Below are 25,488 nucleotides of genomic sequence, written 5' to 3'. Positions count from 1 at the left end.
GTCTTTGAGCCTGTTCAAAGCTCTTAGCAACGCAGGCGAGGCCGAATATCTTGTTTGGGACCAGATCTTGACCCGTCTGGGCTCCATCAAGATGGCCTGGATTGAGGATGACGCCATCGTGGAGAAGTTGACCGACTTCCAGCGGAACATTGTTAGCAGCATCGCCCACAAGCTTGGTTGGGAGTTCTCCAGTAACGATGGCCATGTCGAGCAGCAGTACAAGGCCCTCACGTTTAGTGCAGCTGGCATGTCTGGCGACGAGAAGGTTGTCGCTGCGGCGAGGGAGATGTTCGAAAAGTTTGCCGCAGGAGACAAGACGGCGATCCATCCCAATATTAGGAGCTCAGTCTTCTCGATTGTCCTCAAGTTTGGCGGTGAGAAGGAGGTATGTTGATGCTGAAGTTCCTTCTCTAAGAGTTTTGCTAATTGGGGCCTTAGTACGATGCCGTACTCAAGTACTACAAGACCGCCGAGACGGCCGATGAGCGCAACAGCGCGCTGCGCACTCTCGGACAAGCCCGTGACCCTAAGTTGAGACAGCGCACCCTGGACCTTTTGCTAAATGGCGAGGTTCGCGACCAGGACATTTACATTCCTATTGGCAGTCTTCGTTCGACCAAGGGTGGCATCGAGGCACTGTTCGACTGGTTACAGACCAGATGGGACGACATCTACACTAAATTCCCTGCTCAGTCGTCCATGATCGGTAGCATCGTTAGTTACTGCACAAGTGGTCTCACGAAGCAAGAACAGTTGGATCAGCTTGAAAAGTTCTTCGCCGAAAAGGAGAAGAAGGGGTTCGTCAGAGCGCTCTCGCAGTCTACTGACTCCATCAAGGCCAAGATTGCGTGGACTTCCCGTGACACGGAGGACCTGCGCCAATGGCTAGGTCTTTGAGCCATGTTGTTTCGTTCCTTAGAGCAGAGAAAATCTATCCTCCAAGGGCAGGAACAAACAAGTTAAAATAAACATATCAATGTAATTGACGAACAATACGACTCTTCACTCCATGCACTATCCTCTCCAACGTCCAAAGTCGTGATGGTTATCCGTGGCTCCGTGTGCCATGAACATTTTTTGATTGTGGACCCCTCCGGTCGACGTAGCGCACCCAGTGCGGAATTTAAAACTCGACGACGATGACTACCAGTGCTGCTCTGCCATACGCCATACCTCATCATCCAAGGTGACTGCAAAATCTAACACAAAGAATCACGTCCGCCAATCTCACCAGGCAGGTCAAGCGGAAGAAGGAATTATAGACTGATAGTCCACTACGCTGCTCTCTACCCCAAAAATGACAACGCCCCGATTCGCTTCTTCGTGGCAAGTACGCGCCGAGGCCGGCGAGCCATTCGCCGTGATCCGCGTCCGCGACCTGCAGGGCACGCTCAAAGCCGGGACCGACGCATGGGGCCGCCTGAACAAGGCGCAGCCCGTCATTGTTTCGGCGGAGCTCTCAATGGCGCAACCATTTGACGGCGCCTCGGCGTCGGACACGGTCGGCGACGACACGGTGCACTACGGCCACCTCGCCAAGGCCCTCCTCGCCGGCCTGGACGCGGTGAACTCACTCGTCGAAAAGCGCGGTAGCCCCTTCAGCCTGTGGTTTGCGCTGTTGCACGTCTACGAGCACCTGGCGGGGTACCGTCTGGACCACAGCGAGCGGACGCCCGAGGACGTTGTCCGCACGAACCAGGGCGGGACCCTGCGGGCCCAGCTGGAGAGGGTAAGGTTCATGGACATCACGCTCACGCTGCCCAAGGGATCGCTTCTGGGCGACGGCGTGAGCATCTCGCGGGCCATGGTCTTTGAGGCCGCGAAGCCGGTGGTCTGGAGCGAGACACTTAGGATTCACGGACTGCGGGTGCCGACGCTCATCGGCGTCAACCCCAACGAGAGGAAGGCGAAGCAGGTCGTCAAGACCGACGTGGAGATTGAAGGGTACAGGAGCAACGCCGTGGGGGAAGACGACATATATGTCGCCCTTGAGTCCGCTGTCGTCAAGGTTAGTCTGTTTGCCATTCCTGTCCTATTCCCTCCACTTTGACCACTCATTGTTCCCATGTTCAACGTCAGAGGCCCAATACTGACACTTTCGAAAGACGCTTGAAGAGTCGTCCTTCGAGACCCTCGAAGCTCTCGGGCCCGCCATCACTAGCAGCATCAGGCGAGACCTCGCAACCTCTGGCGAGTCCTTTGGCCTTCCCGGCTGGGTGATCAAGGTTGTCATGGAGAAGCCGACGGCCATCACCATGGCCGCAGCCTCGCGCGTCGAGTACAGAGAACTCCCGGGAGCAAAACCTTAGTGAAGCATTGAAATTCTACAAGAAGAAGCTCTAAGGCTGATCTTCTATGCTGTTGTGTCGGCAATATGTGCTCCAACTTTTTCTTCCACGCAGTGCGTAGTCGTCGGCATTTGCTCGTGTTGAACAACTCCCCTGCATCCTAAACCAACATCTCGTACCCTTCTCTGCTCATGCCTCAAATTTGTCACACTGCGGGACATCCCCGCTGGTAATGTCCCGGATGAACTCGGGATCAGGGTCGAAGAGCATGACGTGGAAGTGCTCGACGGCGTGGACGGACTTGAGACTCCGCCAGTTCTTGAACCAAATGACCTAGATACCATGGTTAGCTTCAAAGTCTGGAGTGCCATCTAGAGAGACCTTGAAATGCAAGTCCCGAGGAAGACAACCCGGAAACCAATGCGAACTCACCGTGTCAGGCTTTGTCCTTGCCCGGAACGTCCTTTCCACAAAGGTATCAATCTCCCCCCTGGCCCCTTCCGTCAGATCTCCCGTCGCCGGGTTCTCCTCGAGCTCAAACTTTGTCCAGACAACAAGATGCACGATCCGGGAATCGATCCCGTACGGCCAGTCGTTATACAGCACCTTCCAATCACCCTCCGTCTCGAACGGCTTCCCTACAGCCTCAAGCGGCTCCTGCCATCCCAGCCGGTGCTTCAAGACAAAGTTCATGACGCTCCCGTGCTCCTTGATCAGATGATGAATAAACAGCCGGTATCGGCGTAGCTCCGATGGCACGCGCTGGAACAGGTCGAGCCGGTTCGTCGCCACAAGCCGGCGGACCTCGTCCCATGTCTGCGGGCGGTAGGCGCCGTCCGGAGCGCGCAGGATCCCAACGTCCTTGGCCGAGAGGTTGCGGAGGCCCTCCGGGCACTCGTCCGTGCGGCTCTCGGGCGGGACGTTGACCTGCCAGTACGGCAACGTCGAGGTCTCGGAGAGGCTTCCCATAGTGGTCGGACTGAATGAGTTAAGGCTAGCCAGGGCAGTTACAACAGAATAATGGTGGGAGGGGATGTTGTCCCAAAGCAAAAAGGGATTATCAAGTGTATCCGTGTCGCAAGTGTATCCGTGTCGTTTGTCGACGGCGCGCAGGACACACGATCGCAGGGCAATCCACAGTTGTCAAAGGAATGAGACAGCGAATTAGACCTCCCTGCCGGATGGGGGTGGGCCTGCCCTATTAAGCTCCTATTGCACTCCGTATTATGAACAACAAGTCTTCCTGTTCGGGGAACCGATTCAAAGAAGGACTGAAAGTTCCCAGGTCGGCGGCAGCAGCACTGTCCATGGATTGACGCGTAACGACGTAAATATCTCGGTCGGCAAACGGCAGCCAGCAAGGTATAATGCACCACACAGATACACACGCATAAAGCAAGCATCCCGCGTTCGCTGCAAGGCCCCGGTGCAGGACCAGGAGACCCTCTTGCAAGGAGGCGGGCGCGCATTCTTGCTTTGCAACTTTCTTTTTTTCCTTTGTCTCACCGCTAGTCGGCGCCGGTCGGGATGTTCTGGACCTCTCCACACGGAACTGCAGGTTGGAGTTTCCGCGGACCGAGTGGACACACAGGAACGGCCTGGCAGTGTACCTCAAAATTCACATCCAATCATGATCAGCTGGACGGTCAAGTCAATGGTTGATGAAACAGACTACGCAGTGTTGCCTTATTAAAATACTATCGACTTTGTTCTACTACTGCCACAGGCATGCAGATGCCACCTTTTTGGGGGAGGAATGGTTTTTGGTTTCTATTATCCCATCACGCTTTCAGACTACCATCTCAGGATGCTACAAAAACATCGTGCGACATCTGCTTTGAATTTGCTCAAAATACTACCAGAGCCACTTAGTGCTCAAGCAGACGCAAGCTACCCTGCACAACAACGTTCTCGAGGATAGAACCAGGAGGCACATCAATAGTGCTGCCTTCCGTCGCAACAATGATGACGGTACCCTTGAGCGTCACGCCGCGGCCGAGGTTGACAGCACCGGTAATGGTGAGGTGGTCCAGCTCGATAATCTTGGGAATGGAGGGGATGTGCTTCTGGAAGTCCGAGACCTTCTTGAAGTCGCTGCCCAACTTGATGAGAGGGGCGTCACCGAAGCGGCTAGAGCTCATTTGGAGCTGGCCGTGCTTGACGGTGTAGAGGTCAGACTTGACGAGCATCAGGTCGGAGCAGGTCTTGACGGGCAAGAAGCGGCGACGAGGGACGTTGACACCGTGGGCGTTCTTGAAGTGACGAATGGCGGCACCGACGGCAGTCTCCAGCTGAATGATGGAGATGTCGGACTCGCCCTTCTTGTCACCAGGGATGGTCTTTCCGTTGGGGATGATCTCCATCTCGAGTTCGTCGTTCTCGACAACGCGCTTGATGGCCTTGAGGTTCAGCCAGATGTTGTTGGTGTTGAAGTACTTGAACTTCTTGATGGACTTGAACTCGTTGACGTGCTCCTTGGGCACCTGGGCGATCTCAAGGAGACGGACGGAGCCCTCGTAGTCGATGATGGTACCACCCTTGACGTCGGCCTTGGTCTTGTTGGTCAACTCCATAATGTACTCAGCCTCGGTCTCGACCATGTGCTGGAGGATGCGGAGATCGACGACGGCGCCCAGGTTGTCGACGTTGGAAAGGAAGACAATCTCGATACCACGCTCAATGAGCTTGTCGAGAATGCCAGAGTTGTAGAGCGACTCAAAAACGTCACCGTGACCGGGGGGGTACCAGTCGTTGATGGAGGAGTCGTACTTCTTGGGGACGGGCAGGAGAGAGTCCTTCAGGATTCTGGGGTATCTGGACTGGTTGAAAGTGAGGATGTCGACGTTGTGGCCCTCGTACTTCTTGATGATGGAGGCGGTGTCCTCGTCGGTGTTGAACGAGTTCATGAGGATGAAGGGGACGTTGACATCGTAGGTGCGGTTGAGGTACTCGATCTGGCGGACAGACAAGTCGAGGAAGGACATGCCGTCACGGACCTCGATGACTGACTTAGGACCGACACAACCCATGGAGGTACCGAGACCACCGTTAAGCTTCAGGACGGCCAGCTTGTTGAGGAACTGAACAGACTCAGAGTTGGCGAGGTCCTCGTAGTCAACGACCTGGCCCTGGGCGGGAGGGGCAATGCGGTCCCAGTCGCTATATCCTCGTTAACCTTGAGCTCGGTATGCGTTTTTGTTTTGTTATAGACCTACACAGCATTTCCCTTGGCCTTGTCGTTCAGGTAGCGGCGGAAGAGGGCAAAGAAGTTGTCCATCTCAGTCTCGAAGAGCTATAATGTGGTCATCGTCAGCGGTGATACTCGATGAGCCGGACAGGGTAATGTTACTGACCTTCTTCTGCTCGGGGTCCGAGACGGTCTCGGAGAGCTGGGTGAGGGCATTGCGCATCTGGGCAGCGGCGACGCTGGTAGAGGTGTTCTCGAAGGCCTTGGGGAGATGTTAGTATCTTGTTTGCGCATACAATGTCAACTCGAACAGAAGCCTCCATGAGTGGGGCTATGCTGCTTGGGTGGCCAGCTTGCTGCCTCCACTCATTAGCGCCATGAAGGTTGCTGCAGTTCGAAAGGACGCCTGCTGAACTGCGAGTGTTCTCATTATCCGCACGAAGCCGGTCAAAGTCCCTCGGGGAACGTATAGCTGCACACCATACGCCAAGGCGGTAGTCGATGCGACTGACCCCTTCTGCGTTACTCACGGCTCTCCGCAAGTGACGAGTGGCCAAGTGTTGCAGAACACCGCGACGAAGTAATGAGTGGATAGAGCAACACAGGCAAGCAGTTTTAACGTCCAGAGCGAACGTCTCGCACAGCAACCTGTCAATGTGAGAAGCAAAGGCCGGCCGCAGACCTCAGAGGGCCTTGCTGGGGGCAAATAACAAGTCGAGAGTGGGGAGTCAGGAGTGTGTACCATGTGAGACCTCGTCTTGCCGTGGTGACGGGAGCTGAACTCGGCTTCATCGCTCTTGCCTTGGCCGCCCAAAGGGGACTTCAGGTGAGTAGGCAGAGCGCTCTTGATTGCTTGGGCCATTGTGGGCGAAGTTGAGGCGGTTTTGCAGTATGCGAAGTAAAACTGTTTGTGCTGAGAGCGTGTCAACAATTGCAATGGAGAGAGAAAAAAGTGGTTTCAGGCTGAAGAAGATTCCCGTGTTTGTTGCAAGTGTTGAGGGGAGGGTGTGGAAAAGGGAAAGAAAAAAAACAGGCGGGTAAGCTCGAAGACGGCGGGGTAGTGCCTACGTTGACAGGGAAATCGCCGTGGGATTCGCGGCGGAGAGATTGCTGGGAGCTCAGAGGTATCTACGTAGCCTGACGTAATTTGTGAGCTTCTCCTTGTGATTTGGGGAGAAAATAAAGCAAGGTACGGATGAGGCAGGGAGTGCAAAGGAGCTTTCAGAGAGCGGGGGAACGGCTAGAATTGCGAGTAAAATGGCTGAGGGAGGCGAACTGAGGTGCTTCGAGAACAAGACCAGAGCTGCTGCTGTTGCTTCTGCCGCTGGTTGGAGCAAAAGACGCGGTGATCGGCGATATGGCGAAGGAGGGGTGGTTTCGTGGAGAGGAGGGGAGGGGAGAAGGGGGAGTTGGGGTGGTACTTACAGCAATAGCAACGACAAACAATATCAACAAGCAACGAGCGAGCGTGGGTTGGTCAATTGTGTGCAGAGAGAAGAACGGAGGAGAGAAAAAAAGGAGAACCGTCAAAAGAATCAGAGACGGCCAGGAGGCGGATGGGGGAATTGGCTTTATAGCGGTGATATCACTGTGGGAACCCAGTCTGTTGCAATTCGCATTTGGCCAATTTTCATTTCATATCGTCCCCCCCGTTCACGCTCGGAGAGGAGACGGGGGAGACACTGGAGGGGGGAGGGGCTGTCGCAGGAGACACGCACCTCCCCTCACCCTCACACCTCACACCCTTTACCTCCTCCCACCTGGCCACGTCCAGGGGGAGTGGGCAGTCACAGTCACCGTCGATACCTTGCCTTCCTGCCCTGCCATGTCATGCTATGCCCGTAGGTAATGTCATGTATACAGCCAGAACTGTATCCGTCGTACCTTCCACATCCTCTACCGCACGGCACGTATTGCCTTGCCTGCCTTGTCCCGTCCCTGTCTGGCCTCATCACAATGAAATGTCTTTTTCCAACTTGCATCTTTTTCTTGTACGCCAAACCTTTCGTAAGCCCGGTGCAGCCAGCCAGCACTTCTGCTCGTATTCATCTCCAGCCTGACCAGAGATTCACCGCAAGACCCAAAACATTTTCCACCCAAGGCTGGTCCCCAATGCTAATGGCGGCCCCCGATGTCTCCCACTCGAGCCATTCCAGTCAACCAGCCAGTCACCCCGTCCGCTTCTGTCAACTGCAACCCTCCACCGGCCTGGCCACCGCCTTTCCCAACACCCCTGTGGCGCGTCAAACTAGCGACGCCTAAACGAGAGAGGCGGCGGCTGCAGCAGTTTTGGCTTGCATGGGGGAGGCAAAAGGCGAAGAAAAACAACCATCCGGAAGACATCTCATTGTTTATCTATCGGCCTGCTTATCCTGTGCCGCAGATCCCAAAGTATGCGAATATCAGCCAAGTCTGCCGTCAACCTTGGGAGCAGTACTACACCACCGAAAAGACCAATGCGACTACCTTCTGTCAGGCAGCGGTCGGTCACCAGGGTTCTCACTTCTCTTCATCCCCCTTGCAAAGCCTTAATTCTGGTACGGATTTCGCAACACCAGAAGAGGAGCCCCAACTTAGACATGTCTGGAGCTCATGGCTCATTTTCGTCTCCGTCCCGTCTCCAGCAAAACGGAGCTCCGTCCTGGCTTCTCCTGTTCTCCAGCTCCAGTTCACGTCAACGCCCACCTACGGCCTTGCTACATCTGCTGCACCACGGGTGAGCCATGGGAACAAGTATTCCCTAGCATCGTGTGCACTAAAAAAGGTGCGAGGCTCCATCCATTGCGGAGTCAAGCCGTCTACGCTACGGATACATTGAATGGATATCCTGAAATATCATAACCCCACCACCCAACATCCCCGCCAGCTGTAAGATGAGCTGTTGTCCAGCATGGCAGTAATGGCCCTTGTTGCTCGACCTCTCTGAGGAGACCTCGCCCCTCGGAGCTGGCCAACAAAGGCCTCGGAACGCACCGCCGTTCTTCAGTAACGCCGCTTCTTCAACGGTTCTTCTGGGAGAACACGATCAGGGCTCGAGCGGTCCGAAATCCGCCTTTTCTCGCCGACGTGCTTCCAGCAATGTGCCTTTGTTACAGAGAAACTTTTGGTTGAGCTGACTGCCAACCGGCCGGAGACGCCTACGCACCGCAACCTGTTCCGCACACACACCTCTCTCTCTCTCTCTCTCTCTCTCACACACACACACACGCCTTCTCACATATCGCTCATCAAATCTTGCCACCACCCTAAACTTTCCGACGTCGCTAAATTGATCGGGAGAAAATGTGCTCAGTCTGGCTATTTTTCCTCCTCCAACCGCCATACTGAACGTTTCACTATGACAGAAATGAGTTGCATGCTTGGTTCTCGCCCGTTCATCGCCAGCGCCGGAACCAACTAGCCAAGCCGGCCCTCTTCGGAATCTTTCCCGAAGATTCGTTTTTCGCGATCTCCGATGACCCAACCATGACAGGTTTGTTGTGAAGCTGTTAAACCAAAAGCGCTCCCCCCTGAATGCCGGCATCTGCGCCCCGGGCGGGCCAATTCCCACTTTGCTTCTTGTTTTAGTCAAATCCCAACCGGCCTAAAGGAAGGGATCCATCGATATCCATCCCACCAGGTCGGGAGTTTGATTACATACCGCTACATAGTGGGCCAAGGTTGTCTAGAAGGACGGATGCAACCTACCTTTCGAACACGATCGTCTCATCGACGGCGGCGAGCGAGGGAACTCTGGAGTTTTCGGCCATCGCCCGGGCCTTCCTATCCCGAACGTATTGTTCAGCTCCGGGGAGCCAAGCCTGCGGTCGCCCATCCAGCCCGATCAGACAAGACGCCGTCTTGCTGTCACTCAAAGACCCGCCCAGTACGTTCAGCTAGCGTAATTTGCGCCTCTGGACGCCATTTCCAATAATGGCATTCTTGTCCCCGGGTCTCGAACTCTTTTGCCCATGTCTGCCTACTCGTTCTAATCAAGCAATCATCTGCAGACCCTGAGTTGCGCTGATTAGCTGCCAGGGGACAGCTAATGAAACGAAACAGATGAAGTGCATGTCATCACCCAGGCCACCACCATAATTAGATCAGACAAGATACCCAATCCGTATCTGGACATGAGGTGGTGCACCCGCAAACACCCCATCAAATGAGGCTCTCCAATGCGTCCCACGTGGGGGGGAGGGGAAAGAAGCCCAGCCGCCATGCTTGAGCTTATGCACACACCACAATGTGTTGAACATCGGTTGGGGCCGGTCGACGACGCTCGGAATCGTCGAGAAGCTTGATAGAGTCAGTATTGCTGATCAGAGATGGCAGCTTGTGTCAATTTGGAGATCATCTCATCTTCGAGATTCTCCTGCGTTGAACTCCACAAGGCCTTCCCCTCAATCATGTCCTTGTTTCCCTAGATGAAGCGAAACTTTGCAATGTGCACTACTACCACGACCACGCTATGTTTGCTGTTCGCCGCGTAGTCGTCACTGCCTAGAGTATCTTAGCATCAGAGAGACGGGGAGCTGAGCTTCTAATGCTTCAGCCAGATTGTTCACAGCATACGACTGTATTCGCAGGCAGCTGTTGTTTCAACATACTCGTGAAGAGAGGTGGCATTGTCATTTCTGCAGTGTAAAATCATGGGATACGCCCAAACGCCGGCGCCCGATCACCACCGGGAGCCTCATCATGGTACCAAGCCTCTAACGCCGCTCACTGAACCTTCAAAGGGTATAAACGCTCTAACCACCGCAATCTTCCAATCCTCCAATCCTGTCCTCATTTCTTCTTCTGGAGCTTCTCCTTCTCCATGTTTTCCGTACACACGGGGCAGAACCAGGTGCCATTTGGTTCGCTCTTGAGGCCGACGCACGACCAATGAAACCACTCGTAGGGGCAATCCTCATTGTCGCACGCCACCATGTCGCCGAAGCTAACGTTCTGGCACGTGCAGTACTTCTTGTCGTCGCCGGCCTCATCGTCTTCAGCGTCAAGCATGCTGTCGTCGCCGTCGCCTTCCTTGCCGTCGCGCGCGGGGGTGCCGCTGGCACGGTCTATTCGGCTGCGATCGCCGTCATCGCCACTTCCGCTCTCGGCGTCTGACAGCTCACTGTCCGCTGTCGAGGCGGGCGAGTTACGACTTCCCGGTGCCTTCTTGACGCGGGACAGTGACGATTTATTGCCGTTGACGGGCTTCTTCCGGCTTCCCACACCAGGCGTTCCCTTTCTCACGCCCGACACGCTGGATGCTTTGGTGGATGATGATCTAGGACCAGCACTACCCGCTCGCACGGTGCCGTTTGGTCCAGGAGTGGTGGCACCTTTTGGCGTGCCTGGGCCCAAGGAAGAATGCCTCGCCAGGCTGCTCGATGTTGTGGGCAGGCTGCCTAGCCCAGAAATGGACCGCGGCCCCCTCTTCGGCGCGCCACTTCCCGGGCCAGCCGAGCTCTCCCGAGCTTGCCGGTTGAGTATCATGCTTGCAGCAGGCGTCGCAGGAGCAGAGGACGCGTGTTGCTGAGACTGGGCGTTGCGGATCTGAGGGTTCCCTACGCGTGCTGTAGTAGGGCTCGACGAGTTGATGATCGGATTCAGAGGCGTCGCAGTAATGGCTGTTCCCACGAGGTGGCTCGCAGGGTTGACGGAGCGGCTCGATGGTGCGGAGTGGTTCGCCGCGCTCGGCCGGATTAACGAAGGACATTCATCAGGGTCGTTGAAACCGGGTTCGGCGCGGTCGTAGAGCATCTTGATATGCTGATCGAGATTCCGCAAGTGCTTGTCCATGATGATCTGTAGTTTCTGTGTGAGAGCGATCTTCTCGGTGGCCAGTGTGTCGGCACGGATGAAGTTATCACGCATCTGGGACCGCATGGTCTCTTCGCGAGGGTTCGTCTCGTGGCTGCCGTTGGCCCGGATCCATTTCTGTATCTTTCCATCGCGATCCTCGATCAACTTGACGCAGTCGTGGTACTGGCGGTCCCTGTCGGCGATTTCATCTTGTAGGAAGCGGATCTCTTCGGGGAGGTTCTGGACGCGGTTGAGCCAGTCGTCGAGGATGATGGCCGGGTCGAGGGCCTCGGCCGTCGGCATCCTTTTGACGAAGTCGATGGACAAATCGTCTCTAGGCATCTTGTGTCAATGATGGGTTCCCTAAGTACCCCGCGGTTGGGCAAGCAAGCGTTCGTTGACGGATAGGTAGCAACTAGGCGACGAGACAGACGACGACGACAAAGTGCTCGGCAAAGACCACAGAGAGGGAGCGGGAAGCAGGCTGTGTGCGGCCAAGGCAATGTTCTTGCTCAAGGAGACAAGAACGGGGACGAGGACGCGAGATAGGGTGCGTTGGTAGCAGGTCGGGGGGACGTGAGAGTAGTGACGAAGGCCTCGTGAACCAAGGTCATCGAGATAAAGAGGGGACAACGTAAGGTAAGAGGGGATTAGAGCAAAGCAGAATAGAAGCAGAGGTGGAGTATGGCAGAGATGAGAGCCAGCGGCGGATGGGAATAGTGGCACGCAGGATGACGGGGGGCGGCGCGGCGCGGCACGTCCACCGTTGGGGTGGTCGGTGGGCTGACCGAAGAAGGCGAAGAGCCACTGGTGATGTAGGCCTTGGCTGCACTTGCCCTGTTGAAGGCGATGACAGAGGAGCCTTGGACAGGAGAGACTTTGAGAAAAGAGACCCCGGCCACGATCCTCCGCAACGAACGAAGTGACTAGCTTGGCTCACCTAAAGAGTTTTGGGACAGATCGGTTGAGGGAAAGTCGACAAGAGCTCTCTCTCTCTCTGTCCAGCTACAGTGGGCAAGGCGAGGCGAGGCGAGACGAGTCGGGTCGAATCGAGACGACGGAAAGGCCCTTGCTCGTGATCCCGGAATGTTTTTTATTTACGGAGTAATGAAAATTCCCCTGCTGGGAAAGGCGACCTGACGGGACGTGAATTTTTTTTCTCTCACGGACGCGCGAGGGTGGGGTGGAAAAGGCTGGAATCACGTTATGTGCAATGGTGGTGGTCCAGTTGCAGGTCAGATTCGATTTGGGGTGCTTGTGTGTGTCGCGTTGGGTTTTGGCGGCGGGCAAGTTTGCGAAGATCCAACAGAATGGAGGGGAGCTGGTCTTGCCAGTGGTCCACGCTCGTCCAGTATTGGTGAGAAGACGAGTCAAGCGGAGACGGGAGTTTTAGCCTCCGATTTTCAGGCCACATCTGGGCTCCTGCGCGCTGGGCTCAGACACACCTGGGATCGCCTAATTGGATGCAGCATGGTAAAATACGGGGTCGAGAAGTGAGCCACGTCAAAGCTGCAACTGCTCTCGGTACCTTCGTCCGCTGACCTAAGGCGGATGAAATCTAGAGAAAATTCCGGATTCCAGAACCAAGGTTTCAGTTCGGATTGACGTCCATGTGTTCCTCGCAATCGATCGTGGGGGAAGCCAGAATGTCTAAAATGCAGAGAGGTACGACTGTTAGTCCTGGGAAAGACCCGAGGCATGCTATATGTCCTGGATTCGGGGGTTCCCGAACGGACCAGAAGATACTGCGCCACATGGAGGCTGGTTTCTGACTAATCCTCATGAGCATAGGTCCTTCCAATGTGCAGCATGGTGGCTGGTTGCACCTGCTGTGAGCCACACACCCTCAGGACTCGGACTTTGGTGCCCTGAGGTGCCCTGAGGTGACCAAGGTAGGTGCCTTGCTTTAGTGGCCCCCAAGCGGCTTGCTTCCCCGGCGCCTGTTACATCTCGTCCAATCGCGCAGTCAGCCATTAAACAAAACCTCCCACATACATCTCGAATCAACACTACCTAGACGACAACGCGTACGGTTTTGGGAATCAAACCTTCGCCAATATCCTCATAGAAGACGACCGTAGCTCTTGCAACTGACGAATCCGTTTTTGCGACATTCTTACGCGATCCGCGCTTCGCTGTTTGACTGCTGAGCAAAACTCATCTCACTCGGCCAGCCTAGAACTCCACCCTCCAACCTCACCATAGATCGAGGGGCCTCTCAGGCTTTATCCCGGCCGCTCTGGCGGGACACCCGTCGCATATCATCATGGACACAGACGCATACAGATTCCGCGTTCCCAAGCCGAACTATTTACCACACAGAACCGATAAAGATGACATTGTTGAGGAATACGTCCCCTTGGGTCAGGCCAGCGAGCTCGACAATGCCAAGTATTTCGCCAAATGCAAGCGCATAGCCGAGGAGTCGGGCATCACACGGCCAAAGGGCTACAATGTCTCTTTCCATTGCAACCCCGAAATGGAGAAGCACCACTTCGGCCAGACACATCCCATGAAGCCGTGGCGACTCACCCTCTCCAAGAGTCTCATCTACTCTTACGGCATGTCCTTTGCCATGGACAACTACATTGCCCGAGCCGCCACTTACGAAGAACTAAACGACTTTCATTCCGACGACTATCTGGACTTTCTGGGGACCGTCCTGCCGGAGCCTGTTCCGAGAGATGTTGACAACACTAATCCTGATCTCAAATTCAACCTCGGCGGCTCCGACTGTCCTCTGTTCGAGGGTCTCTACGACTACTGCTCCATGTCGGCAGGCGGGTCTCTCGACGCCGCGAGAAAGATCTGCTCCAACCAGTCCGACATTGCCGTGTCATGGGGAGGCGGCCTGCACCATGCCAAGAAGGCAGAGGCATCTGGCTTCTGCTACATCAACGACATCGTCCTGGCCATTCTGCAGCTGTTGCGTTGCTTTCCTCGCGTGCTCTACATCGATATTGATGTGCATCACGGAGACGGTGTCGAGGAGGCTTTCTACTCTACAGACCGCGTCATGACGGTTTCTTTCCACAAATACGACCCCCTCAACTTCTTCCCTGGCACCGGCGGTCTGGACGACAATGGTCCTAAGAACGAGCATAACCCGGGAGCGCACCATGCCATCAATGTTCCTCTCAACGACGGGATTACGGATGACCAGTACAAGTGGCTCTTTGAGAACGTCATCGGCAAATGCATGGAGAAGTTCCGACCCAGTGCCATTGCTCTGCAATGCGGCGCCGATTCACTCGCCGGCGACCGTCTTGGACGCTTCAACCTCCAGGTTCAAGGCCATGGCGCATGTGTTGAATTCTGCAAGTCGTTTGGCGTACCCATGATTCTTTTCGGTGGCGGTGGATACACACCTAGAAACGTGGCCCGAGCCTGGGCTTTCGAGACGAGTATAGCTATCGGCTGCCAGGACAAGATTGATCCCATTATCCCAGCCCACGCCCCTTGGAGAGAGCAATTCAGATACGAGGAGTTGTTCCCCACATTGGAGCAGATTCTTGGAGAGCCACGCGTAAATAGGAACACGCGGAAGCGCCTAGACGATGTACTTCAGCATGTGACGGAACAGCTGAGATTCGTTCAAGCAGCCCCGAGCGTTCAATACCAGGTCATTCCACCAGACTTGGGTGGCCTTAGAGACGACGTCGAAGCAAAGCTCAAGGAGCAGCGCGAAGCTGAAAACGATGCCGTCAGAAAGCAGCGCGAGGAAGCCGTTGGACATGCCATGGAGTATTGATGAAAGGTAGGCTACCTCTGTCGTAGAATCGCTGGTGCATTTGGTTATTAGGACCGGCGTTTGCGGAGTAGAAATGATACCGGGGGTTGGTCACTAAGAAAAGAAATACCATCATTTTCAAAATTTGCAAATCGACCCGACAGCAACGCTTGCCAACTGGGCGAAGGAAACTCACGTCCGCCACACATTGACGAATACGTGATACGTCGAACATTCGATTTGGAGCCGTCTGAGCTGCCGCGATGTTGCATTTCGCATGAACAACGTCCCGCACCTACTGCCCGGCGAATGCAAGGGAGGGGAGCATTGTTACGGTATGGCAATCAGAGGAGGTGCATCTTATTCGACGTTAACCGGCTGCCTAGAACGCCGAATCCACCGTCTCCGGCTACGGGGTTCCTTCTTCGGCTTAGAGCTGGGTCGGCCAGCCCCCGAATTGTCCAACCAGGGCCCGCCCAGACGGCAAACACCCATAAGCTTAATCAATATCGAATCATAGGATGACCCCCATGTTTAAAAAAAACGACGTCGTATGGGAGGGTGTTTTTCGCCGGTAGAAATTTAGATGCGGTCGGTTTCTGAGGACGAATGCTGCATCCTGCCAATACGTAAGTGGTTTAGGTCCTTCAGGAAGCCAAGGAAACGGGACCGAATCGAGTGTGACATCGCGGCAATGTTAAACCGGCTGCGGTTTACCATATACACATAAAAGTTTGACGATTGACGGCGAATCCGGGACGATACTACCCTCGCCCTGGTGTTGTGTCTTACACAAGCGTGGTTCCTGGCCGATAATCAGGTAATCCACAGGTCCGCCTTCGAGCGTTAGGCCGCAACCTTGGCATCTGACTTACAGGATCGCGGCGTGTTTGACTAGAGCTTACAACCCCCGTATTTTGTTTGCCTGGCCCATCTCAAGTTGTCCCGCGGGTACTACAATACCCTGAGTATCTCTTTCTGGAGAAGAGGTGCCACTTTCCAAGCGACATCCCGCCTCGCGCTAAAGGACCCCGGATGCCCGTTCAAGCTAACTGATGTATATAAGATCGCCACAGTCCCTCCCCTTACGAGTTCTTCCATGGTGCTCAACAACACCAGACTTTCTAATCCTTGTTCAAGGTCGACCCTCGATCGACGCATCCTAAAATGGCCCTTTCACTACTCGCCCTCTTGGCCCTGGCCCCCGCCGGCATCCTCAGCCTTACAACGCCCGGCGGCGTCGCCCGCCGCGCCGTGGACTGGAGCAAGTGGAAGCCTGGCGTGAGCTTCCAGATCGTTCTTCACCACCCCATCAAGGCCGAGGCGCTAGCAGACATCGTCCCTGCCGAGGCATCAGTCTGGGATATCGACCTGCAGCACGCGGTAGACTACGAAAACATTATTCCCACCCTCAAGGTGAGTTTGGTCTACGGAGAACGCCCACCCATGTTTACATGGGTCGTTTCGTTGTTGGACAGAGGCACTGATTCTCAGGATAGTCGGCCGGAAAGATCGTGATCTGCTACTTCAACGGCGGCGCCGTTCAAGACTGGGACGAGGACATTGATGCCTTCCCCGCCGACGTCATCGGCTCGCCCCTGAACCCGCCTTACACCGACGAGCGCTACCTCGACATTAGGGACGCCCGCGTCGTGGATCTCATGAAGAGACGCCTCGAGCGAGCTGCGGACATCGGCTGCGACGGCGTGGACCCGGACAACATTGACGCCTGGGTGGAGGTGAGTCTTTTCGAGCGTCCCTTTTTGCCTCCCCCCCTTTACAAGAGATTAACAAACAACCACAGGACGGCGATGACCCGACAGGCTTCAGTCTCACCCCCTCCGACTACGCGACCTACATCACATCTCTCGCCGCCCACGCTCACATCCTCACAACAACCTCCTCGCGGCCCCTTCTCCTAGGACAGAAGAACGCACCCACAATCGCGCCCCAGCTGTCTTCCGTCGTCGACTTCGCCGTGCTGGAGACGTGCCTCGGCACGCGGACCTCTGACGAGGTCGAGCCCTTCTGCGCGGATTTCCAGCCTTACGTCGAGGCAGGGAAGCCCGTGTTCCAGATCGAGTACCCGACGAGCGTCCGGGACGACGTGGAGATCAGCCAGACAGACTATGACTACTTCTGCGTCAACAAGAATGGCAACGAGGGGTTCAGCGAGGTGTTGAAGCACGCGAGCGAACAGGTGGACGGGTGGGGTCAGTTCTGTGGGCTGGGCAGGACGGGGGGCAGATTCGAGACGCCGACTGTTGACGAGGATGAGGAATGAGCGAGCGAGGTTCATGATGTGGATGGATGTTTGCGATATTGAGAAGCCACGATACTGACACGAGAATACTCAAACATGCCGAAAGTTCAATGGGAAGAGCCCCCGATTCTTTGTGTGTTTTGTTACTCCTACTCAATGGGAAAAAACATGTACAAACTAGATCAGCTTTTTTTAAATTCTCAACCGACAATAAACGTTCCACAACACCGTGCAGGCCATGCGATGCGAGCAACAGAAAGAATACAAAAAGCCGTTTGGCCAAGGCGGAACTCATCTGAGCCGCCCAAAAGCGCAAAAGGAGCCCCTCTCGCGCAGTCTCAGTTGTGGAATCCGGCCATGGCCTCGGCCTCCTGCTCCAGCATCTTGCGCTTCAACCTCCGGGCCTTGAGCGCCACGTACCCGACGAGCATGACGCCGACGGCGAAGCCGGCCGAGAGCAGAATGACGTTGACCGGCACGGGGTCGCCGCCAAAGGTCTGGTGGAACAAGACGTCGAGCCCGGACTGCAAGAAGTTGAACAGGCCCGACAGGCAGATGATGGTGCCGTAGACGGTGCCAAAGGTCTCGAAGCCAAAGACCTTGGCACTGTAGTCGGAGACGGCGGTGTAGTAGAACGGGCGGTACAGCACAAATAGGCAGACCTGGAGGTACGCCGCCCACATGTTGTTTATGACGCCCAGGACGCCAATGGTGGTGGCGATGGTGACGAGGGCGGCGAGCACGGTGACGGTGCTGGTGTGGTCGAGCAGCACGCCGATGAAGGGGATGGAGAGGATGCCCCCCACCGGCAGGGCGACGTCGAAGAAGTTGTTGATCTCGACGGCCTTGTCGTGGTCGCCAAAGATGACCTCGTACTGGGCGCGGATGGTGGCGACAAAGTAGTTGATGCGGAGCATCTGGATGACGGTGAACATGCAAATGAGGACGAACCACGGCGAGGCGATCTGCCGCAGCGCGGTGCGGTTGTGCATCACGCCCCAGACGCCCGACGTCTCGTTCTTCTTCTCCTCCTCCCGGCGGTTCTGCTTGTCCGCCTTCTGGGTGCCCAGGAGCTGCTCAATGTCGGCGACGACGGTCTCGCGCTGGCGGCGCTCCTCTCGCAGGAGCGCCGTGTTCTCGTCGACCTGGTCGTCGTACGGCTCCAGGTCGGCGTCGTTCGCCGCGACCGTCTCCTCCTGCAGCTCGACCAGCTCCCCCACCGTCTTGTACGACTGCTTGGGCATCAACGCAAACTGGGCGACGATGATGAGAAGTGGGACGACCAGGTACACCTTGAAGAAGCTTTCGTGGCCAAAGGTGCCCTCGGTCGCCTGGTAGATGAGACGGTAGACGAGGAACAGAGCGCTGGAGGCGTCGAAGGCCCCCGTCAAGAGGGCGAGGATGAGCCCAGAGTGCTTGGGGAAGGCGTTGGACAGCTGGAAGGACGAGATGTAGGTGAACGGGCCGCCGAGCGCCAGCGCGAGGTATCCGATGAGGAACCCGTCGAATGGCAGGCTCTTGGCGTATGCCATCAGGAGCGAGCCCACGATCAGGAAGAAGCTGCCCACCAGTCCGCAAACGCGGGGCCCCGCATGGTCAAGCAGAGCACCAACCGGCAGAGCGGCGATGTTGGTGCCGACGGCTGCCACCGTGAACATCAGGTTGAGATGGATCTCAACGCACGTGTCGTCCGGGGCCGAATCGGGGTCATCGGCGGAGCATATGTCGCTGTAGGCGCCTTCGCGCTTGAGGACCGGCTTCAGCGCCGCGAAGCCGAAAGCGACTCCGGCCGCGAAGAGGCAGTATATTACCGCAACAATGACTTGGACTGTGTGCTGTGTTAGCGACCTCACGTACACCAGGCTTAGAAAGCGATTCATTGGCCAATCGTCTAGTAATGTGTGACCGGCGATCATGAGATAACGTACGGATTCTCTTCCATTGCGGAACTTCAAAAGCACCGACGGCGAGGACGGTGTCGGGCCTGTTCGCCGCGGGATCCCACTCGTCGGGGAGGGGGTTGAAGGTCAGCCTTCCAGCCCTTACACTCGAGGCATCGCTTCCTCGTCTCGAGCCCTGCGCTTGAGGAACGAACTGGAACGTCTCGACGGATGCTACGCGGTTCAACGACATGGCGGCGCCTTCTGAGACGGATGGACGGTCGAAAAAGAAGTGTCGGTAGTCGCCGACGGCCCTGCCTGGGACGAAGCTGTCAAACAACCGGCTCTTGAATAGCGCCGGCTTGAGCTTATGAGGTGGAGCTGAGCTGCAGAACGGTCTCTGACTCGCCAATGGCAACCCGTTTACAGAGGTCGGCAAGCTTGAAATAGACAGGATATGACGCAGGACGGGCGATGTCAAGATAAGGCTACCTTATCTATCGATCAGGAGCGAAGCTTGGTTGAATTGAGCTTGACGTGTATTGTCTCTACTTTGTCGTGTCCAGCTTGAACCGCAGGATGAACCACGCAGGACGTGATCGACGTCGATTCAAAAATGCGGAGGAAACGGCAGGGATCTTGCAGTTGAAATCGAGGGGAGGAGGGGTATCGGAGGTGCGAGCGAACGACGATGTTTAATGGATATGGACACAATACACCACCAGCTCAAGACTCAAGACAACGTAGGATTGGAGATAAAAGAGTAGAGGAAATCCTCGGTAGAAGAGCGATCAGGTAGCAATGCAAGGAAGCGTCGGATACGTGGGGGGTTTGGAAGCTGTTTAAGAGGGAAACGGAGATGGAGACGGAGATGGGTACACCACGAGAAAAAAAAAGCGTGGATGCGATGCAATGCGATGCAATGCGATGCAATGCAGGTCGAAAATTGGATGTCTAACCCGGGACGAGGTAGTGGAAACAGGTAACAGAACAACGTTGGAAGAGAAGATGGAAGAGAATTGCTACCAATGGTAGGGAAGATACAGGCCGGACCGGACCCCCCAAGGCGTCATCAGCAAGTGCAATTGCTGCGTGCCCCCTCGTATCTCGGTTTATTATTTTTTTTTTCGGATTGTTTCTTTCTTCCACTTCACGGTCCTCACCTCACCCCGCCTTTAGCTTGCTTGACTGGCCTGGCCCGGTCTAGCTAGAACTCGCCTTGCCGTGGCCCCTCGCATGCTGGTGGAGGTGGTGGCGGTCCATGTCCGATCCAAACAAGAGGGCTGGGGAGGAGGACGAGACAGGACTTGCATTTCGCATGGATGGAGGAGGAACGGATGAAGGAACTGCACCGTCATGTGGCCCGTCTTCCTTGGGACGCACATGCACATGACTGGACCCAACCAAACGCGGCATACCGCGGAACCGCAAAAGGGCCCGATCAGCTCCCCCGGAAGAGGATTTTTTTGGCTTTGCTTTGGGAGGGGGGCCCGGGACTGGGGATAGCTGACACGGGGTAGCCGTTCTGAGCAAGATGCTGAAGAATTTGGAGATTGGACGTCACCCGTCACTCTGGTGGGAAAGGTGTGACGTGAGACCTCAGCCCCCCCAGGCGGATGCCGAATGCAAGACCAGAAGGAAAAGAAAGAAAAAAAGTCTTGCTCGCTGCTCAGCCGCGTCGTTCGCCGCCGAAAAGCGACAGTGCGGCATCCTCCCTCCCCCACCGCGGGTGGCCAGGGGAGGCACAATGCCCAGCTGCAAGAAAGTGGGTTGGGGCGGGAGGGAAGCAAGATGGCAGAGACATCTCCAATGGAACCGGCTCGGGAGCTCCAGCGGATACAGCGCCTCTACTGCCCCACACATCGGCCTGGCGCCATCAAACCACTGGCTCCCGCCCTCTCTATCCGTTTCTCCACCAGACTGGCGGCTTGGTTGATTCTCAACATCACATCACCTTGGACGTCTCGATTGTCACCTTGTTACATAATTCCACCTCGTAGGCCGCTTTTGTCAACACCACCTCGCGATGTCGTCTGACCTAATTCTATCCCGCAGGCGCACATGGAGACATACGGTAATGGTAGTGCAGCGACTCTCATCGCTTCTCGCGGGGCCATTCGCAATAGAGGCTGTTTTGACTCCGTAGGTCGCAAGTTGGAGAGAGCGTCTCCAACTGCCAGCGTCGCTGGAAGCGCGTGGATTGGTTGAGGTAGATGGGCCATTAGGCTCCTGATCAGGGTTGGTTGTGCAAGGCGCCGCACGCCGTAAAACATCTCTTCAAATACCTCTGCCTCTACATCTCTAAGCCTTTACACCGGCCCGGGTCTCTGCGCATGCATCAACACCTTACCGCATGCGGGGAGTGCTCATGGATGCTGGCCTCCGGCCCGATCGGCGTCGGCGGTTTGCGGTTTGCGACGGCTGCTGACCGGCGGCGTCCGACTGGGTGCCCCGAAAAGTTCAACTTCGACCTTGGATAAGCACCTTCGCCGCCCCACAGTCGGAAAATTTCCGTTAAACCCAGTCCGAAGGTGCCCTGGCTAAGTAGGTTGATCGTGAGCAATGAATTAAAAACTAACGTTGCATCGACAATACATGAAGCGGCTATAAGGGTACCCCCAACGCCCGCGGGCTTCGCTCAACCATTGAGAGGCTACCCGCGAAAACAATGCAAGCATAATGGCAGGCAAACAGTGATAGACAAAGGAAACAATGCGTCAAGGTGACAATGTGCCGGCGAGGGCTGCCGTTCAAACTCTGCTCTTCTCCAATCTCCCGTCCATTCTTATGCAAACTACCCGAGTCGAGTATTCATCATCTCTAACCTCCTATCAAGTTCGTTGTTTCCCCCCCAGCGCAAGTCGGTGCCTCCCCGCGAAAGAAAACGCCTCATAATCGTAAGGCGGTCGTCGCAGAACGTGGCTCAAGCTAACATTGGCCGAGTGTCGCCGATAGGAAGGAGATGTCTGTTTCGGCTCGTCGCGAATCCAAGGTAGTTCCGGTTGCGCCCTCGGGCTGTTGTAGCCCTCAGCTGTTGACCAAGCCTTCCATCAATCGCTCCAACTTTTCCTCTCCAAAACGTCTCTACGGCATGAATAGTATGCACACAAATTAGAAAAAGGCCATCACAGATCGTGGGCGGAAATCAATCGGTCCGCCGATGGCAGCCATGTCGTGCCGATCCGTTGATAACCTAGGTATTCACGAGAAAGAAAAGCTAAAAATAAAAAAACCACACGCCAGGTATTGTCTGGTCGCGGCTCTTTTACTTATAGAATCGGATGATAGCCTTTCCGCTGCCGGACACGGCCGTCTATGACATAAGCATTAGCAGGATATCCAAGCATACATCATGTGAATATGTCAACTTACAGTACAGCCAGTGCCACCTCCGGTGTACGAGCCGCCAACAAGCGCGCACTTGCTGTTAACATCGCCGGTGATCTCAATATTGAAGTCGAGCGTGGCGGTCGAGGTCGGCGCGTTGTTGAAGATGGAGATGTACGTGTTGCCGTCGGAGCTCTTGCCAACACCAATGTTGACGGGGGCCCAGTTACCAGCGCCAAGAGGGTCCGTGGGGCTCTTCCAGACACAGGCGACGTCGGCGCTGTAGCCGGCCTTGTTAACGTAGTACTGAGCGGTGGTCGGCTGGTCGTTCCAGACGTAGTAGTCAGAAGAAATCGGGTTGGTCAAAGGCAACGACTCGCCGGGCTGAGGAACGGTGGCGATGACCATGGACTCGGTACCGGGATAGTCGGTACGGCAAACACTGACTTCCTGGCTGAGGTCGTTCTTGACAGTGACGCCACCAGCACCCTGTTCGCAGAGGGTCTTCTTGGTGGTGCGGGAGAGCTCCAGGTAACCGTCGCTGTTGCAGTAAAGTCCACCAATGGACTGCTTGGTCGAGCCCTGAGCGGAGGGCCACTGGGTCTTCTGGTAGCCAACGGGGCAGGCGTACGAGCAGAAAGATTTCTTAGTGCATCCACCGTCACCCGAAATGGCGGTCTCAATGAAGGAGATCGCCGCATCACCGAAGCTGTAGTTGGGGCATCTCTGGATACCAGTCCAGCCGCCGGTGCCGAGGTAGTCGACGGCGACAGCACCGTAGTCGGAGGGGAAGTGGGAACAAGGGATCGTGCCACTGGGGAACTCGGAGTCAACGCCCTGGCCGCCAGAACTGCTGGAGCCTCCGCTCGTGGACTTGGTGGAGGTGGGGGCCGCCTGGCTCGACGAAGAGGGCGTGGGAGTCGGGGTCGGGGTCGGAGTGGGAGTGGGAGTCGGGGTCGACGAGGTGGAGGGCGTGTTGACCTTGGCCTCGAAGAACTGGGCATCCTTAGAGGTGGAAGGCCTAGGGGCCAAGGAGGTCGAAGCAGGCGGGAGAGGGCTCGAGGTGGGCGTGGTCTCGCCAACAACGACGAACAGACCGTCTTCAATACCCTTCTTGGCCTCCTCTTCAGTAAGAAGCTTTCCTCCCAGTTCGTAGGCAATCACAGTCGGGCCGGCCTCGTACACGACGACGACATCGGGGTCTCGCTTGTCAACAGGCGAAGCGGCGTCCTTCCTAACATGGCGGTGACGGTGGTTGTGGGGTTGAGAGACAACGCCGGCGGCAAGGGATGCCGCGATCGCGAGGCTGACGATGGACCTCATTTTGTCTGTTGTTATGGGTGTTCTAAAACACGTTGTCAGCGCATCTTGCACCTCAATCGCATGTAGTAGACGAAAAGGCTCGAGAGCAGAGCGAGTGCCGCGCAGTAACACGCAGGCGGCGCCAAAATAATGACACATATCAAGGTGGGAGTGCTGGGACTGCGCATCCTCGCATCTTGCCAATCGCCAGATCGGATTTTATAGTTTGCGTCGTTGACTCGATTAGGGGACCCCTCCGGTGCAACTCACCCTTATTCTCGCGAGGAATCAATCGAGGTCGAGAATCGTTCGATGTATTCGATTAAGCTTGTCGTTGGGATAGGGATCGAAACGGAACGCGTATAGGTGATTGTAGGATAACGAATGGATGTTGATTCGGATTCAAAAGAGTGTAAGTGAGAGCGAACTCTCTAGTTGGAGGAATCAACACGGTGAACGAGAGTGAAGAGCTCGATGACTAGGAGAGAGTGAAAAGAGGGAGAAGGAGAGGGTGAAGTGGAGGGAAACAGGGTAAAGAAGCCATGTCGTGGACCCCCCCTGGGAAATTAGGAAGACCAGGGACGGGCAGGGACGGCAGGGACGACAGGTACTAGGCCGTACAAGCCACCCGGGCCCCCCCAAGGCCCAAGACCATACCCCAGGCGCTATTATCAGAAAGAAGACGATCCGCTGCAGGTACGGCCAGGGCTTGCAATGCTTACGAGGGTACCGCCTAGTGCGCCGTAGCTGTGCAGTACATACACACACTAGGCGCGCCTCCCCGGAAGGGGAAGGAAAGGGGGTTATCTTCCGAAGAGAGACTAGCGCGATATCAAAATTGGTGGTTCCTGGCTCCAGCTATTTGCGTCGACATCCACGCGCAGGGCAACGAGAACGGGACTCATCTGCCCACAGCGCAGCACGCAGCCCCGGTTGGTACGTAGGGAGCCAGTGCACCGTTGACAAACTTGCAATCTCTCGCTTGCGCTGTTGTTGCCCATGGGATCCTAGAGCCACACAAAGATGCGCATGCGAAGTCTGGGGGGACCAGGGATGAACGAGCCTGAAGGCGCAAATCCCCTCGTTCTTCCATGCAGCATCGGTCGCACCGTAGTACGAGGGAACTGGAAAACGCGCCTGCATCCAACAGGGTGTGGCCCTTGCAGGCTGGTCAGGACAGACCAAGGCGTGGCAGCCGTTGCATTGCATTGCGTTGCATTACAGTGGCAATGGCAACCGACGACGACGAATCTTCTTCAGCGTTGTCGCTCTGCACCTACGTAGTGTACAACTTTGCACCTCGAGTTGTGTTTTCCTCCCCGGGCACAAAAGTAGTGAGTGGCACCTGCTCACACGGCGTTCCCAGGAACGTTCCCGTCTCACCGCGTGCCGGTGCCGGTGCTGTATGCTCCTATCGCTGTCATCCGATCTTTATCTTCCAGGCTCTCTTCTGCCCAGCTACACCGAGGTATCTCAAAGTTCGTCTCATGCTGGAGAAAGGGAATGGCAGAGAAGAGAGGAAAAGATGGAGAAAACCGCGCAGACGACAGCAATGACAAACATTCGTCGCCGCCAACCCATAACCGCGTGTCAGGCCACTCGCCTGCTGCAGCCTCATCGAACCCCCTTTCTTCCCTGTGTACATTTCGTTCCCTGCTCCGTACCGGCACGCGGAGTACTCACAAGGGATAAAGCATATGAGGTGAACAAGATCGACTGCACAGCAACAACCCGCG

The 25,488-nt window shown here is 55.9% G+C and overlaps 8 protein-coding genes across 8 annotated transcripts; 3 read left to right on the top strand and 5 right to left on the bottom strand.

The window, feature by feature from the left end:
* Positions 1–1,297: 1,297 nt before the first annotated feature.
* Positions 1,298–2,309, top strand: ColSpa_08538 (uncharacterized protein; the record flags this gene model as incomplete). The annotated part of the gene is made up of 2 exons (XM_049274750.1): positions 1,298–2,008; positions 2,106–2,309. 2 exons carry the CDS (start codon positions 1,298–1,300, stop codon positions 2,307–2,309), a joined length of 915 nt encoding a protein of 304 aa, XP_049130707.1.
* Positions 2,310–2,477: 168 nt separating this feature from the next.
* Positions 2,478–3,257, bottom strand: ColSpa_08537 (N-acetylglucosamine-induced protein 1; the record flags this gene model as incomplete). Its single annotated transcript, XM_049274749.1, has 2 exons — positions 2,478–2,621; positions 2,721–3,257. The coding sequence occupies 2 exons, from the start codon at positions 3,255–3,257 to the stop codon at positions 2,478–2,480; spliced, it is 681 nt and encodes a 226-aa protein (XP_049130706.1).
* An 899-nt stretch (positions 3,258–4,156) lies between these two features.
* Positions 4,157–5,798, bottom strand: ColSpa_08536 (putative V-type proton ATPase proteolipid subunit; the record flags this gene model as incomplete). The annotated part of the gene is made up of 5 exons (XM_049274748.1): positions 4,157–4,390; positions 5,411–5,447; positions 5,504–5,580; positions 5,642–5,737; positions 5,772–5,798. The coding sequence occupies 5 exons, from the start codon at positions 5,796–5,798 to the stop codon at positions 4,157–4,159; spliced, it is 471 nt and encodes a 156-aa protein (XP_049130705.1).
* Positions 5,799–10,245: 4,447 nt separating this feature from the next.
* On the bottom strand, positions 10,246–11,592 carry ColSpa_08535 (chromatin modification-related protein YNG2; the record flags this gene model as incomplete). Its single annotated transcript, XM_049274747.1, has 2 exons — positions 10,246–10,448; positions 10,896–11,592. The coding sequence occupies 2 exons, from the start codon at positions 11,590–11,592 to the stop codon at positions 10,246–10,248; spliced, it is 900 nt and encodes a 299-aa protein (XP_049130704.1).
* A 1,924-nt stretch (positions 11,593–13,516) lies between these two features.
* On the top strand, positions 13,517–15,001 carry ColSpa_08534 (histone deacetylase phd1; the record flags this gene model as incomplete). The annotated part of the gene is made up of 1 exon (XM_049274746.1): positions 13,517–15,001. The coding sequence occupies one exon, from the start codon at positions 13,517–13,519 to the stop codon at positions 14,999–15,001; it is 1,485 nt and encodes a 494-aa protein (XP_049130703.1).
* A 1,146-nt stretch (positions 15,002–16,147) lies between these two features.
* On the top strand, positions 16,148–17,264 carry ColSpa_08533 (uncharacterized protein; the record flags this gene model as incomplete). The annotated part of the gene is made up of 3 exons (XM_049274745.1): positions 16,148–16,396; positions 16,480–16,719; positions 16,785–17,264. The coding sequence occupies 3 exons, from the start codon at positions 16,148–16,150 to the stop codon at positions 17,262–17,264; spliced, it is 969 nt and encodes a 322-aa protein (XP_049130702.1).
* A 317-nt stretch (positions 17,265–17,581) lies between these two features.
* Positions 17,582–19,376, bottom strand: ColSpa_08532 (protein FMP42; the record flags this gene model as incomplete). Its single annotated transcript, XM_049274744.1, has 2 exons — positions 17,582–19,071; positions 19,172–19,376. 2 exons carry the CDS (start codon positions 19,374–19,376, stop codon positions 17,582–17,584), a joined length of 1,695 nt encoding a protein of 564 aa, XP_049130701.1.
* A 3,012-nt stretch (positions 19,377–22,388) lies between these two features.
* On the bottom strand, positions 22,389–23,773 carry ColSpa_08531 (putative secreted glycosidase; the record flags this gene model as incomplete). Its single annotated transcript, XM_049274743.1, has 2 exons — positions 22,389–22,436; positions 22,496–23,773. 2 exons carry the CDS (start codon positions 23,771–23,773, stop codon positions 22,389–22,391), a joined length of 1,326 nt encoding a protein of 441 aa, XP_049130700.1.
* Positions 23,774–25,488: the final 1,715 nt, after the last annotated feature.

The sequence above is a fragment of the Colletotrichum spaethianum genome (genome assembly GCF_022836535.1).
Source record: "Colletotrichum spaethianum MAFF 239500 DNA, contig23, whole genome shotgun sequence".
Taxonomy (NCBI): Eukaryota; Fungi; Ascomycota; class Sordariomycetes; order Glomerellales; family Glomerellaceae; genus Colletotrichum; species Colletotrichum spaethianum.
The sequence above is the reverse complement of the archived record's forward strand: the minus strand, read 5'-3'. Positions and strand labels throughout refer to the sequence as shown.